This window comes from Nycticebus coucang, chromosome 6 (genome assembly GCF_027406575.1).
Source record: "Nycticebus coucang isolate mNycCou1 chromosome 6, mNycCou1.pri, whole genome shotgun sequence".
NCBI classification, from domain to species: domain Eukaryota; kingdom Metazoa; phylum Chordata; class Mammalia; order Primates; family Lorisidae; genus Nycticebus; species Nycticebus coucang.
The window spans coordinates 127523265-127538176 of NC_069785.1; the positions used below are offsets into that span (position 1 = coordinate 127523265).

General features: G+C 43.5%; 2 protein-coding genes across 2 annotated transcripts in view; both read right to left on the minus strand.

Moving 5' to 3' along the window:
- CLMP (CXADR like membrane protein) overlaps positions 1 to 14912 on the minus strand; it is a 102594-nt gene that overhangs the window by 40492 nt on the left and 47190 nt on the right. The gene's annotated exons all lie outside the window — the stretch shown is intronic.
- Positions 5658 to 6389, minus strand: LOC128588085 (60S ribosomal protein L23a-like). The gene has a single exon (XM_053594714.1). The coding sequence runs from the start codon at positions 6232 to 6234 to the stop codon at positions 5740 to 5742; it is 495 nt and encodes a 164-aa protein (XP_053450689.1). The 5' UTR covers positions 6235 to 6389; the 3' UTR covers positions 5658 to 5739.

A 14912-nucleotide genomic window follows, 5' to 3' on the forward strand; every position in this document is an offset into this window, starting at 1 on the left:
CAGATAAATGGACTATACCAGGCTTCAGTGCCTCACATTATGATGGCAAGAATAGACTTAGCATTGCAGAGTGGCTTCCTACACCCAGCATATATTCCTGCAGAAACTGTCAAGTCTCAGCAAGGGAGGACTTGGAATGCCAAGTAATTACCCGTAACTTTACTTTCTTCCGGATACCCACACCCAAATGACTCAAATGGCTGCTTCACACTCATGTATTTGTTCATTCCCTCGTGTATTTATCCAAATGATCTATGAGGCTTGAGTTTGCCTTGCCAGGGGATTGTCTTTCAGAGTTTTGCACTGTTCTCAGAGCAGCAAACCAGTTCTCACCTCCTTTTGTAAAGACCTGGTGTGCTTCATGCTTGCAGTAGACGGGTAATAAAGAACAAGAAATCACCCAAGTACTTTATTATCTAATATGGGTGGTTCCCAGATCTAGTAATAGTTAATTATCACTATCCTTTTAAGAAGGTCTTAAAAACTTTCTTTTTTAATTATTACCATCCCTAAAATGGCCTTTAAAAACTTTCTTTTTATTTTATTATTATTACTTTTTTTGTGAGATAAGAGTTTTGCTCTGTTGCCTAGGCTGGAGTGCAATGGTGGTGTCATCATAGCTCACCTCAAACTTCTGGGCTCAAGCAATCCTCCTGCTACAGCCACCCAAGTAGCTACAAAGACAGGTATGTGCCACCACACCCAGCTCATTTTTCTATTTTTTGTAGAGATAGGGTATTGCTTTTGCTCAGGCTAGTCTTGAACTCCTGACCTCAAGCATTCTTCTCACCTTGGCCTTCCAAAGTGCTAGGATTATAAGCATGAGCCACCAAACCTAAAATACTTTTTTTGAATAATGTAAGCATTTGGTAAACATTTGAACAGAACAAAATGGTATATAGTGAAAAGTAAGTCCTCCCACATCTGGCCTTTGCTCCCCTCCTGATGACTTGTTATCAGTTCATGTGCATTCTGGGTCTCACTCTTGATTCATAGTTTGGCTGGATATGAAATGTTAGGTTGGATATATTTTCATTCAAATTTCAGAATGCATTGCTCCATTGACTGCTTCCAGAGTTTCTATTGAGATGTCTGATACCATTTTCAATTTCAATCTTTTGTAAGAGATACCCTCCCTTTTTTTTTTAGAGACAGAGTCTCACTTTGTCACTCTTGGTAGAGTGCCATGGCGTCACAGCTCATAGCAACCTCCAACTCCTGGGCTTAGACGATTCTCTCATCTCAGCCTCCCGAGAAGCTGGGACTACAGGCGCCCGCCACAATGCCCAGCTATTTTTTGTTGCAGTTTGGCCAGGGCCGGGTTTGAACCTGCCACCCTCCATATATGGAGCCAGCGCTCTACTCACTGAGCCACAGGTGCCGCCCAGAATTAAGTTAGTTTTAATACATGTCTGAAACATAGTAAATGTTCAATAAATATTGCCATTATTATTTTTTTTTTTATTTATTCTTTTCAGAAATGTAGTCTTGTTCCATCATGCAGGCTGGAGTTCAGTGGCGAAATCACAACCCCCAGTAACCTCCAACTCCTGGGTTCAAATAGTCCTTCTGTCTCAGCCCCAAAGTGCTGGGATTGTAGGCCTGAGCCACCACACCTGCTGTTATTATCCCATGTTCCTTTTACATAATATCGTATTGTTGTTTTGCGGATATCATCTTCCCTGTTTTTCTCAGGATATTAACCAGATAGCCTCTGTTTCTATTTGTTTTTCTCTTACGTTTTTCAAATGTCTCATGTTAGATAGAGACAAGCTAAAAAGCTGTTTAGAAATGCAGTGACTACACGGGACTTTGGGGCACAGTCAGCTTCTTTGTGGGCTTTTTCACAGTGGGATTCCTGAATATCAGTGTCTGTCGGCCTTTTCTCTGAAGCTGTTGATTTCTCTAGAGAAGAATTTTTAAATTTGTCAGTGGTAGATGAGTAATGGCTGCCAATGTTCTCTGAGCAGGGTAGGCAAGGGGTTCAGAGGATTCCTGTTTCGGAATAGGAACATAGAAGAGTCCATAGAGTCTTAGAGGAAAGGCCTACAGACCCTGACTGTGTGCACAGTTTGGCCCTTTTCCTGCTGTCTGCTAGGCTCAATGTCTCTGAGCCTGGGTCTCCTAAATTTCTCTTCTCCTGGGACAACAGGAGAAGGTATCTACCTATCTATCTATCTAGTCACTGTGCACTATGCCTGGATTGATTTTTTTTTTTTTTTTACTGTCTTGGGGGTATTCTTTTGTTTTACTTTTTCCTTCCCTCCTTCCTTCCTTTCTTTCTTTCTCTTCACCAGGCATGCTGTATCTGGGATATTTTGGTTGAGATTAGGGAAAATGAGTCAAGGTGTTCAGAACACATTAAAGAAGAACAGAAATCCTCTGGCTGAAGCCCTCATGTCCAAAATAAGTGAAGCCCTGTTCTGCCCAGCAGAGCTTTTTCCTCCACTCTCAACTCTTTGCTGTGTCTGCAGATTAGAGACCTTAACAGAGACCGAGGGCTTCCTAGGACAAATATTTGTTTAAATCTTTTATTTTTTTCTGTGGTCTATAAAAGCCACTATGGTTTTTAGTCCTGGAATCAGCTTTTCCAGGCATTTAACATTGGCCTCCAGTTGTGACCCTTCTCAGGACATGAAGTGTAAAGAGCTCTAGCAGAAGTTTGAAGAGTCTTGTTCATGAGAAACTGGTAGACAGTTTGGTGAGGAGGTGCAGGGGTCACACAAGCAGAATTCCTGGACTGCTAAGTCCTATATCAACCAGTGAACCAGTAATTTGACTGTGATTGTGTTTGAACCTTGTACAAGGAGTCTATGGAAGATTCCTGCCCTTGTGAAGTATCTAGTGTAGTTTTATGGCATATGAAAGAATTAACAAGGCCAGCACAGGGGCTCACAACTGTAATCCTAGCATACTGGGAGGCCAAGGTGGGAGGATCTCTTGAGCTCAGGAGTTTGAGACCAGCCTGAGCAACAGTGAGACCTGTCTCTACTAAAAATAGAAAAACTAGCTGGTTTTTGTGGCAGGCACCTGAGTCCTAGCTACTCAGAGGCTGAGGTAGGATGATTGCTTGAGCCCAGGAGTTTGAGGTTGCTGTGAGCCAGGCTGATGCCATGGCACTCTAATCTAGGGCATCAGAATGAGACTCTGTCTCAAAAGAGAAAAAAAAAAAGAATTAGTGAAAACTATAAGACAGCATGAAACTGACACTACCATAGCAGCTCAGAGGAGATGGCAATCAATGAATGATGGAAGTCAGTGAAGGAACCTGATCACTCAAGGTTAGATTGTCAAAGAAGGAGAGAAAGAGCAAAGGGAGGGAGCGCTTTGTTTGTGGGGAGAAGGAAGCTTCTACATAAATACTATGGGAGTTGGCCTTGGCCCTGGCCCTTAGAGAACAGTTCTAATTTTATTTTCTTTCTTTTTTTTGAGACAAGTTCTTGCTTTGTTGCCCATGATGGTCTTGGACGCCTGGCCTCAAGCCTCTCACCTTGGCCTCCCAAATTGCTAGGATTATAGGCACAAGCCACTGAGCCTGGCCTAAACTTTAATTTTTGGTTGTCGTTAGTTTAGCAGTAAGTCTCTGCTTTTATCTACAATTTTCCCAGTTGACTGGTTTAGCATTCTTTGTGATAATATAATAAATATTTAAGTAGGTAAAGATCTACTTTTCTGCCCCCGACCCCAACCCCTCTTAAATCTCCAGGCTTCACGTGGGCTTTGGTATCACAGTGAACAAACTGAGCTAATAAAAAAGAGATTTGGCTATATTTCATTCATATCCAGGCTTATTTGGCAGCAGAAAGGGGAAGGGGAAAATCCCCCCTCACATGAGTTGTGCCTCTGCAATAATCTAACAGCCACTTGCCACTTGATGTATCACTTGTTAGAATAGCTGGTCATATTAGATCAGATCATTTCACGTCCATCATGCATTTATTTAATAAATACTCGCTGAGTACTTGCTAGGTTTCAAGCACTGTTTCTCCCTATTTCAACCTTCTCAAAAAGGTGTGCTCATGTCCCTGAGGGTGCTGGGCAGTAGGACAGGGGCACATAGAGTTCTAGAATAATTGTGTAATCAATATTTTAAAAATATATTTGGAGGAGAATACAGAATTCATAAGCATTTTTTTCTTTTTTTTTTTTTGAGATGGAATCTAGTTCTGTTCCCCAGACTAGAATGCAGTGGTGTTATTATAGCTCAGCTTCAACCAAAAACTCCTGGGCTCAACCGATCTTCCTGCCTCAGACACCAGACCAGCAGGGACTGCAGGTGCACACCATCACACCTGTGCTAATTTATCTGTATTTTTGTAGAGAGGAGGTCTCACTATGTTGCTCAGGCTGGTCTTAAACTCTTGGCCTCAAAGGATGCTACTGCCTGGGATTATAGGTGTGAGCCACCATTCCCCGCTGAATTTCTTTTTCATCCATTTCCCCATAATACACATACTCTATAGACATTTCTACAATCGTTCTTACATTTTGTTATGCCTATATATTTGCCCATCTTTTTTCCCACTGAACATTATTATTATTATTTTTTTAGAGACAGAGTCTCACTTTGTCTCCCGTGGTAGAATGCTGGTGGCATCACAGCTCACAGCAACCTCCAACTCTTGGGCTTAGGTGATTCTCTTGCTTCAGTCTCCCGAGTAGGTGGGACCACAGGCGCCTGCCACAACGCCTGGCTATTTCTTTTATTTGTGTTGCAGTTTGGCCGGGGCTGGGCTTGAACCCGCCACCCTTGGTATATGGGGCCGTTGCCCTACTCACTGAGCCACAGGTGCCGCCCTTCCCACTGGACATTAAACTCCTCCGGCAGGGACATCGTCCTATCCATCTTTGTATTTATATAATGCTTGTCACCAAATAGGTCCTCAATGAATGTAAACTGAACTAATTAATTTTTCAGAGGGACTTGCAAATTCTCTGAGAAGCTCATCTAAAAACATTAATTTATTCATTCATCTGTGCATGCACTAATTAAATATTTATTGGCTTTCTACTCTTGAGCCTAGGTTTATGAAGATAATAGTACTAAAACCAGAACTAGTCTCTTCCCACATGAAGCTTATAATTATATGAAGACAATTCACAGAAATAAAAGAAAAAATTGCAAGTATTTAACTATGTTAAATATAATAAATTAAATATAATTAATTAAATGCAAAATGTGATAAATGCTATAAAGATAAAGTACAGGAAATGATGAACTATAATTACATCTTTTAAAAAATTACAACTTTAAATACATTTTGATTTCTTCTTTTTTTTTTTTTTTTTTTGAGACAGAGTTTCACTCCGTCGCTCTCCATAGAGTGCTGTGGTGTTACAGCTCACAGCAACCTCTAGCTCTTGGGCTTAGGCGATTCTCTTGCCTCAGCCTCCCAGTAGCTGGGACTATAGGCACCTGCCACAACACCCAGCTATTTTTTGTTGCAGTTTGGCCAGGGCCGGGTTTGAACCCCACACCCTTGGTATATGGGGTTGGTGCTCTACTCACTGAGCCAACAGGTGCCGCCCACATTTTGATTTCTTAATATCTCACACAGTTATATTTGAACTGTATCTTTAGACTGTCCTACCTCTTGTTATAATGCCTTCTTTTCCATACTGGTTTAGAATGGAGGAGTGTGCGGGAGGCAGAACTAGGGTGCAGTCTCCTTCTCATTTATTTATTTATTTTTTTATGGTGAAAAGTTATATATTTAGAATTGGCCAGCTGGACTTGGTTTAGATGATCCCAATTTTGTTGGCAACATCCAAAGCATCATAATCAGGAGCCAGTCGAACACATGCCTTCTTCTCACCATCAGGCCTGATCAGGGTGTTGACCTTGGCCACATCAATGTCATAAAGCTTCTTCACAGCCTGTTTGATCTGGTGCTTGTTGGCTTTGACTTCCATAATGAACACAAGTGTGTTGTTGTCTTCTGTCTTCTTCATGGCAGACTCAGTGGTCAGGGGGAACTTAATGATGGCATAGTGGTCAAGCTTGTTTCTCCTGGGGGCGCTCTTCCGAGGATATTTGGGCTGCCTCCGGAGTCTCAGAGTCTTTGGCCGCCGGAAGGTGGGTTGTGTATGGATCTTCTTTTTTTTGTGGCTGTGGATGCCTTTTAGCACTGCCTTCTTGGCCTTCAATGCCTTTGCTTTGGCTTCCGCTTTGGGAGGGGCAGGAGCTTCCTTCTTTGCTTTCGGCGCCATCTTGTGAAAAAAGATCCTTCTCATTTAAAAACCATAGCTAAACCTTCCCAGAAAGGAGAAATAATTGCAATTCTAGCCAAACTTTTTCAGAAAAGAGAGAGAAAGGGAGCATGTCCCCGTATAATTTATCAATATTACTTTGATCCCCAAAACCAGATAAAGGTATCACACACACAAAAGAAAACCACAGACCCATTTCCCTCATGAACATAGATGCAGTCATCCCTTTACAAAATCAAATCAAGCGATAGATACAAGGAATAATGCATCGGACCAAGTGGGTTTTATCCTCAGAATGTAACATCAAAGAAATCAATCATTGTAATTCCCAATTTTGATAAGAATAAAGGAAAAAGGTATCATTTTAGCAGATGAAGAAAAAAACTTTAGCCAGGTGTGGTGGCTCATGCCTTGTAATCCTAGAGGTTGGGGTGGTGGATTGCTTGTGCTTAGGAGTTCAAGACCAGCCTGAGCAAAAAGCAAGAACCCATTTCTACTAAAAATAGAAAAATTATCCAGCTGTTGTGGTGGGCACCTATAGTCCCAGCTACTTGGGAGGCCTCTGAGGCAAGAGGATCACTTAAGCCCAAGAGTTTGAGGTTGCTGTGAACTGTGACACCACAGGACTTTACCAAGGGTGACATAGTGAGACTCTGTCTCAAAAAAAATAAAATAGGCGTGGCGCCTGTGGCTCAGTGAGTAGGCCGCCGGCCCGTATACTGAGGGTAGCAGGTTCAAACCTGGCCTGACCAAACTGGAACAAAAAATAGCCAGGTGCCTGTAGTCCCAGCTACTCAGAAGGCTGAGACAAGAGAATGGCCTAAGCCCTGGAGTTGGAGGTTGGTGTGAGCTATGATGCTATAGCGCTCTACAGAGGACGACATAGTGAGACACTGTCTCTAAAAATAAATAAATAAATACAATAAATGGGAGTATAAGATAAAAAGTGAAAAATAATTAAATTTAAAAATTTAATTATTAATATGTCTGACAACTAATTTGATCTTTTTTTCAAATTGAATCTTTAAAATGTACAGAGGTGAGAAGAACCTTGTGGAAATTTTATGCTAATAGCTCACTTCCTTGACACTCACTGAAAGCTCTATGAATAGTCTTCTTTAATCCTTACAACAACCCTATAAAATAGGTTCCATTTGTATTCTCATGGTACAGATGATGAAACTGAAGCTTAGAGAAATCAAATGAATTGCCTGCAGAAATACAGCTAGTAAATGGCTGTGTGGGAATTTGTGCTCTTAAACATTGTTCAGGATCACCTCCCATCTCACCACTTCACCTGATAAATGAGGCAGCCCCAGGCCTTCTGGCTCTTGGGGCACTGCTGTGTAGTCTACCCCCCTCCCCAGAAACTGTGTTACTTTCACATCTAATCCACCCACCTCTTCCTCTTTTTCAAAATACACATTTTTCCTCCTTGGAAGCTCCAGGCCTGAAATACTAGGGAAATAAATATAACTTAGTGGAGCCGAGGCTTGAATTTTGTCTCCTGTTCTGTTTAGCATTCAAAACCACTAAGCCTCAGAGAAGACTCTGCCCACACCCAGAAAAAAGCATGTTCAAGCAGGATTGAGTGGAATCCTCTCTTCATAGGAATGCAGATGGTGAGAAAGAGTATAAGTATTAAAGGGGAAAGGAGGGAAAGAAAATTAAAGTTGGGGCTGGAGAACCCTGTACAGTATTCATCTCTCAGGAATGTGAAACTCTGGGGACTGTACAAGGGAGTCCACAGCTGTAAGTGCTCAGGGGCCTGAAACTGGCCCTTTTGTAGACAAAGATCAGTTTCTGCCATCCCCACTCACAACCTCCAGGGTCTCTCTGAGATCCCTGAGGGGTACCAGGAGGGAGCCCCAGGGGCACCAAGGCTCAGGAGCTGTGCCCGTTTGACGATATTAATAAAAGGAAGAAAAATTAGTCACCAGCCAAGCAATGTGAATTAAGCAAAACGGTATGGGCTGGATGGTGTTTTAACAAGTCAAGAGAGAGAATAAAAATGTCAGCACCTTTTCGTTTTACAAAAGTGATGTCTTTACTCAGATGGAAAGAAACTCACCCTCCCCCCGGGCACCCATGGTGAGCATCATCATTCCTGTATCCTGCACAGCATAGGAGAATGTAGAGCAAGCGTTCTAGAAGGATAAGGGGTGAGCTGTTGGAAATGGTTGTGGGAAAAAAGTAGTTCAGAAGTCAGAAAATAGTTCACAAATCTAAAAATCCACTGGAAGCTACTTTTGTACAACATGGTTCACATTTGTATGATGATCACACACGGCATAAAAAGTGTATGGTAGGGTCTTTGCTTCTCTTCCCCAAATGGATTTCAAAAATAATACACAGTATTATAAAATAGGATTTAGGTGATCATTTTTCCTTTGCCCCAAACTGAGCATTTAGTTTGAGATCCTTGTTCTCTTCCCTCAAATGTAAAGGGTATAGAAATTTCACTTGCCCCATCAGTTCCATTGAGAAATATTTCTTGGTAGCCACGGAGGTTAGGAAAAACTAAGGAAAACAATATATTTGGAATTTTTAACTCCTCTTAGTTTAATTGTATGTATTTAAGATTAGGAGCAAAACAAAACAAATGAACAGTAAAAAAGAAAGGAAAAAGGAAGTCTAAAACTAACCTTTCCTAAAGTCTTAAAATAGTAGTTTTGAAAACACTGGAAAGTGGTTACCTAAGCCAGCGTGGGTCAAATTGGAGTCAGGACTCCAATTTACTATGTTGGCCTTAAATAAGATTTTTTTTTGGGGGGGGGGGCAGGGGGTAGACGAAGTCTCACTCTGTGGCCTTAGGCTAGAGTGCCATGGAGTTAGCCTAGCCCACAGCAACCTCAAACTCCGGGGTTTAGCGATCCCCCTGCCTCAGCCTCCTAAGTAGCTGGAACTATAGACGCCTGCCACCATACTCAGCTAATTTTTCTATTTTTAGTAGAGCCAGGGTCTCATTCTTGCTCAGGCTGGTGTCAAACTCCTAAGCTCAAGCTCCTCAACCTCCTAGAGTGCTAGGATTGTAGGTGTGAGCCAAACCATCTGGCCTTAAATAAGATTCTTAACTTTCCTAAACCTAGTTTGTCATCTGTATAATAAGCATGATAATAGTAGCTTTTCACATGGCTGGTGTAAGGATTAAGTACAATGACACTTATTTTAAAACACGTGGCATAAAATATATCTTAGGTGTTAGTATATCTTAGCTGTTGAGTACAACAGTGAACAGAAATAATATCCCCGGGGAAGGGGGCACATTGATGTAAGACACCTCTAAGGAGGGAGCAGAACTGAACCCAAGTGCTGGGGCAGAACCTCTGCTAGCACAAACAGTACTGTTGTGGAACAAATTGCAGGAAAGTTTGATTTCTATCTTCCTCCAGGCGGATTCAGTCCCATGCCAGGGCATACTACCCGTGAGTGGGCAGCAACCCTAATAAGGGAATCAGCAAAGGAATGATTACTTTGGGCAATTGCTAAATACAGAAAGCTGTTTGGAGGGTCCATGTGGAGATGACTATTTCCTAAATAATAATGTCCCCAGCGTTTTTTTATTTCTCTATGCTCTGAGGTTGTAATTGCCCACTAAGGAATTCTAGAGTTGTTGGAATGACCTGGAGATATGTTCAGGGAAAGATGAGAAGTTTCCAATGACTTCAGTTTAGAATCATCAGGATTTAATGACTGGAAATGAGGTTGGAAAAGTAGGATTGGGAAAAATCAGGAAAAGGAAAGACAAATGACTCTCCTTGACCTAACTCTAGTTAGGCTCCTCTGAGTCCTCCTGTTCACTAGGCCTAAACTTGGGCTCTGTCTTAGCCTGCTAACTCCAGTTTTGGCAAGAATCTTACTGAGTCAGTTTAGAGAAAAATCTCCCTCTCTTGGTCTGATCACCCTCGATCCTTATCTTTCTGGCCTGCTATCAGCAAAAATCTTGTTATGTCAGTTGAGCAAAAAACAATTATACTTCTTATTAATTTTCCATCTACTGATCCCTCTATCCTGTTCATTGGCTATAAATCTCTGCTTTTCTTTATTGTATTTGGAGTTAAACCCCATCTCTCTCCCTTACTACCCCGTTTCCCCAAAAATAAGACAGTGTCTTATTTTAAGGTGTGCTCCCAAAGATGCACTAGGTCTTATTTTCAGGGGACGTCTTATCTTTCCTGTAAGTAGGTCTTATTTTCAGAGGATGCCTTATTTTCGGGGAAACAGGGTACAAAACGTCATTATACTAGCCACTGATGGGGTTTAGGATACACTACCCCCAAATATGACACTTTGGCATACTGAATATTTTTTTTTTTTTTTTTTTTGTAGAGACAGAGTCTCACTTTATGGCCCTTGGTAGAGTGCCGTGGCCTCACACAGCTCACAGCAACCTCCAACTCCTGCGCTTAAGCTATTCTCTTGCCTCAGCCTCCCGAGTAGCTGGGACTACAGGCGCCCGCCACAACGCCCGGCTATTTTTGGTTGCAGTTTGGCCGGGGCCAGGTTTGAACCCGCCACCCTTGGTATATGGGGCCGGCGCCTTACCGACTGAGCCACAGGTGCTGCCCGGCATACTGAATATTTTAAGTTGAAAGAATTTGAGAAACAGCAGGTATAGGAAGAATTCTCCGGCCTTCCCCTAAAGCAGGTTAGTAGACGGTCTTATGAGAGGTGCCCTCCCTACACCCAGAGGAAAGTAGCCTCTTTTATCTCTAAGCACGAGGGACCGAAGAGGGCTCCGGATGAACAGGCCTTGTGAAGTTTCCCCACTGTTTATTACTTAGTTCATACCCTTTTCCCGTGAATCTCTGCTCTTCATCAAACCTAGTGTAAAAACACTCAGGTGTAATCATCTCTTAGGGTCTTCATTTCCTTATATTAAATACGTTTGTGTGCTTTCTCTTGTGAATCTGTCTTCTGTTACACAGCCCAGCTGAGAACGTAAAAGAATAGAAGGAAAAGATTTTTTTTTTCCTTTCCTACACTCCCTGTAAATAAAGTCTTTCTGACCATCTTTAACAAAACATACTAAACGGATTAGTTTGGTGCATAGGCAAAGAGGAGCCAATGGGTTTTCTTTGTTTCTTGTTTTTTGAGACAGTCTCACTCTTTCACCCTGGGTAGAGTGCTGGGGCATCATAGCTCACAGCAACCACAAACTCTTGTTCTGAAGCGATCCCCTTGTAGTAGCTGGGACTACAGGTATGCATCACCATGCCTGGGTAGTCGTTTTCTATTTTTAGTAGAGATGGGGTCTCTCTCTTGCTCAGGCTGGTCTCAAACTCCTGAGTTCAAGATATCTACCTGCCTCAGCCTTCCAAAGTGCTGGAATTACAAGTGTGAGCCACCACACCTGGCCGCCAATGGGGTTTTTAAGAAGGGTTTTTTCATGTTCAGATTTGCGCTCCAAGGCCGGAAGTGGTGGTTCCTGCCTGTAATGTTAGGGCTCTGGGAGGCCAAGGTGGGAGGATCCCTTGAGCTCAGGAGGTTGAGAACAGCCTGAGTAAGAGTAGGATCCATCTCTACTAAAAATAGAAAAACTAGCCAGGCGTTGTGATGGGCACCTGTAGTCGTATCTACTCCAGAGGCTGAGGCAGGAGAATCACTTGAACCTAGGAGTTTGAGTTTGCTGTGACCTACACTGAGGCTGGGGCAGTCTAACCTAGGTCACTCTAACTCAAAAAAGAAAGAAAAAAAAAAAGATTTGCACTCCAACTCAGGAGCTCTGTCACCAGTGTGACAAATGCACCACCATGGCAGGGCCTGGTTTCGTGGCGACCAGCTGCCGTAAATCCAAGAGCAGCAATAAGCAAATTGATTGGTTTTGATCCTGTGAAATGTTCCTTTTTCTCAAGAACAACAAAATACCTGAGAATACTATCAAGCACTGTTGTAATGTTTGTGTTAATGGTCTTAAAAGTACATTTAAAAAAGAAAAAGAAAAACTTAAAAGGCAACCCTGGTTTATGGAGCCTGTGCATTACATGTACAGATGGTGGTGGCTAAGTATTGACAGTTAATGTCACAATAGCGGGTAGTGAAAACAAAATCCTGAATGGGGTGTCTGTCAGATAATCAGGGGTGCAGGCTAGATATTAGTTTCTTTGAAGTAAGATGGTTGCTTTTAGGTTTGCATTTCCAGTGTAACATTTCCTGGCTGGAACCTAGATGAATACTTTTAACTAGTATCTTCTGAAATGTAGGCCCAAAGTGTATATAATCTTAGCTAGTAACTTACCATAAATGGAATTCTACTTACGGCTAGCCAAGGGTGCTTGGTCTTAGAGGTGACTGGCTGCCGACACAGGCTGACGGGGTCTGTCCTCATTCCAGGCTGGGTGACTACACCACAGGTGCCCAGTTCCCGGAGCCCAGTATCAAGAAGGGTTTTTTCATGTTCAGATTTGATTCCATCAGTTTCCCCTCTCTTCTAGAAAACCAAATTAACGTTCCACAATGGAATGCTCATGCTGAGTTTTCCTTGCAGACCCTTCTTAAAGTTCGCAAAGTACTATCAGATTCAGAGGAGTCCCAGTTAGAAGGAGGAAGGGGAATCTGGGAGTGGAGGAGGAGAGCTGACGGAGCAGGCGGGGTCCCAGAGGGCAGATGGCCATCTCCTAAGAATAAACAGTTTCACCAGGGGCCAGCGCCCGGGCCATCTGCTGGGTGTTTGCTTTGGACAGTGCTGGCCGGGAGGTCTTGGGGTTAGGCTCTCCCCCGGGATCTGAGCTCCCAGGAGCGGGCTGCCTGCCGCCTGCAGCCGGTGGCCTGGGGCTGCGCTGAGATTTCCGGAATTTTATAGAAGGGGAAGGCTGAGTCTAAAACCTCTCTGAAGGCGGCCACCCTGACTGCGCCCAGCTCCCTGCAAACAAAGAAGTCAGATGGGCGCCCCAGAACTGCTGGGCTGTGCCGGCGGCGGCTGCGGCGGAAGGCGCCAGGCCGGGTGATGGAAACCACATGTGCGGAGGAATTCCGTGAGCAGCGACTCGGACTCGAGACTGCTGCTGCGGTGGCGCTTTTCACGCTCCTTTTGGCCTTTGGATCTCCAGAGTCAGATCCTCCAAAGGCCATAGACCACCAGTATCCGGACAGAAAGCAGTAAGTTTGGTTTTTAATTTGATGAAAGTGCAATCCTCCTCCCCTGGCAAAAACAAAAAACAAAAACACAACATCACAGAAAATGACTGGAAACAACCCCAGGGCCTGAGCTTGCTGAGCTGGGGGAGATTCCTGGACAGGACAGCAGGAAGGGTGGGTTTTATTTGTGGTGGGGAGGCAAATTCATTAAGCCAGTTTGAGATACACACGGACTCCTTTAAAACTTTAAAAGCTTAGAGGACTAATACAGACATTCTCATGATGAAACCAATGGAGGCCTTGCCAGGCCTTCCCTGATCTGTTCCCCTCAATCTCTCCCCGCCCCAACTAATTCCTTTTATTCATTTTATGAACATCCTTTTCTTTGTACTCACGAGTATGTAGAAAAATATAAAGCTTTATTTTGCACTGAATAAAAACTAGATTTTACTAGTATACATGTCTTGTACTTTTTCTTTCTACATGTCTTCTGCTGTCAGGAGGTTTTGAAAAATTTTCCATGCTAGAAACAGATATTCTCCCCCAAAGTGCTGGGATTACAGGCGTGAGCCACTGTGCCTGGCCTTATTTTTAAATGGTTGGAAAAAAGTTGAAAGAAGAGATACTATTTTCTGACACATGAAAATTATCTAAAATTTAAATTCCGTGTCTATAAATACATTTTACTGGAACACGGCTACCCTCAGCCATGTGTGGTCTGGGGCTGTTTTCACGCGGCAGCAGCAGAGCTGAGTATTTGTGACAGAAATTGTATGGCCTACAAAGCCTAAAATATTTACTTGCTGGTTCTATTTTTTTTTTTTTTTTTTTTGAGACAGAGTCTCACTTTGTCGCCCCTGGTAGAGTGCCATGGTGAGAGACTCTTGAGCTTCAAGAGATTCCCTTGCCTCAGGCTCTCAAGTAGCTGGGACTATAAGGGCCCTCCACAATACCCCGCTATTTGGGGGGCACGGGGGGTCTTGTTCTTGTTAAGGCTGGTCTCGAAACCGGTGAGCTCAGGTGATCCACCTGCCTAGCACTCCCAGAGTGCTGGGATTATAGGCGTGAGCCACCACGCCCGGTGCAGACTTTAACATAGCGGTTGTCGTTGCTGTTTTAGCTGGCCAGGGCCGGGTTCAAACCCACCACCCTTGGTATATGTGGCTGGCACCCTACCCACTGAGCCGCAGGTGCCACCCAACATTCTAAGAGATGAATGCATCCTCTGGTGAAGAACTCAAGTCTGAATGTCTGATCCCCTAAACTTCCATCCTTGCCCTCTATAAACCTTGTCCATACCTCCCTGACCAGCCTCCCAACTGGGTGCTGGTCTTTACTAAAAATATATATACGGGGGGGCGGGTGGGACAGTGGCTCACACCTGTAATCCCAGCACTCTGGGAGGCTGAGGCAGCTACATTGCCTGAGCTCACAGGTTTGAGACTAGCCTGAGCAAGAGCAAGACCCTGTCTCTAAAAGTAGCTGGGTGTTGTTGCGGGCACCTGTCCCAGCTATTTGGGAGGCTGAGGCAAGAGGATCGCCTGAGCCCAAGAGTTTGAGGTTGCTATGAGCTGTGATGCCATAGCACTCTACCGAGGGTGATAAAGTAAGACTCTAGGAAAAAA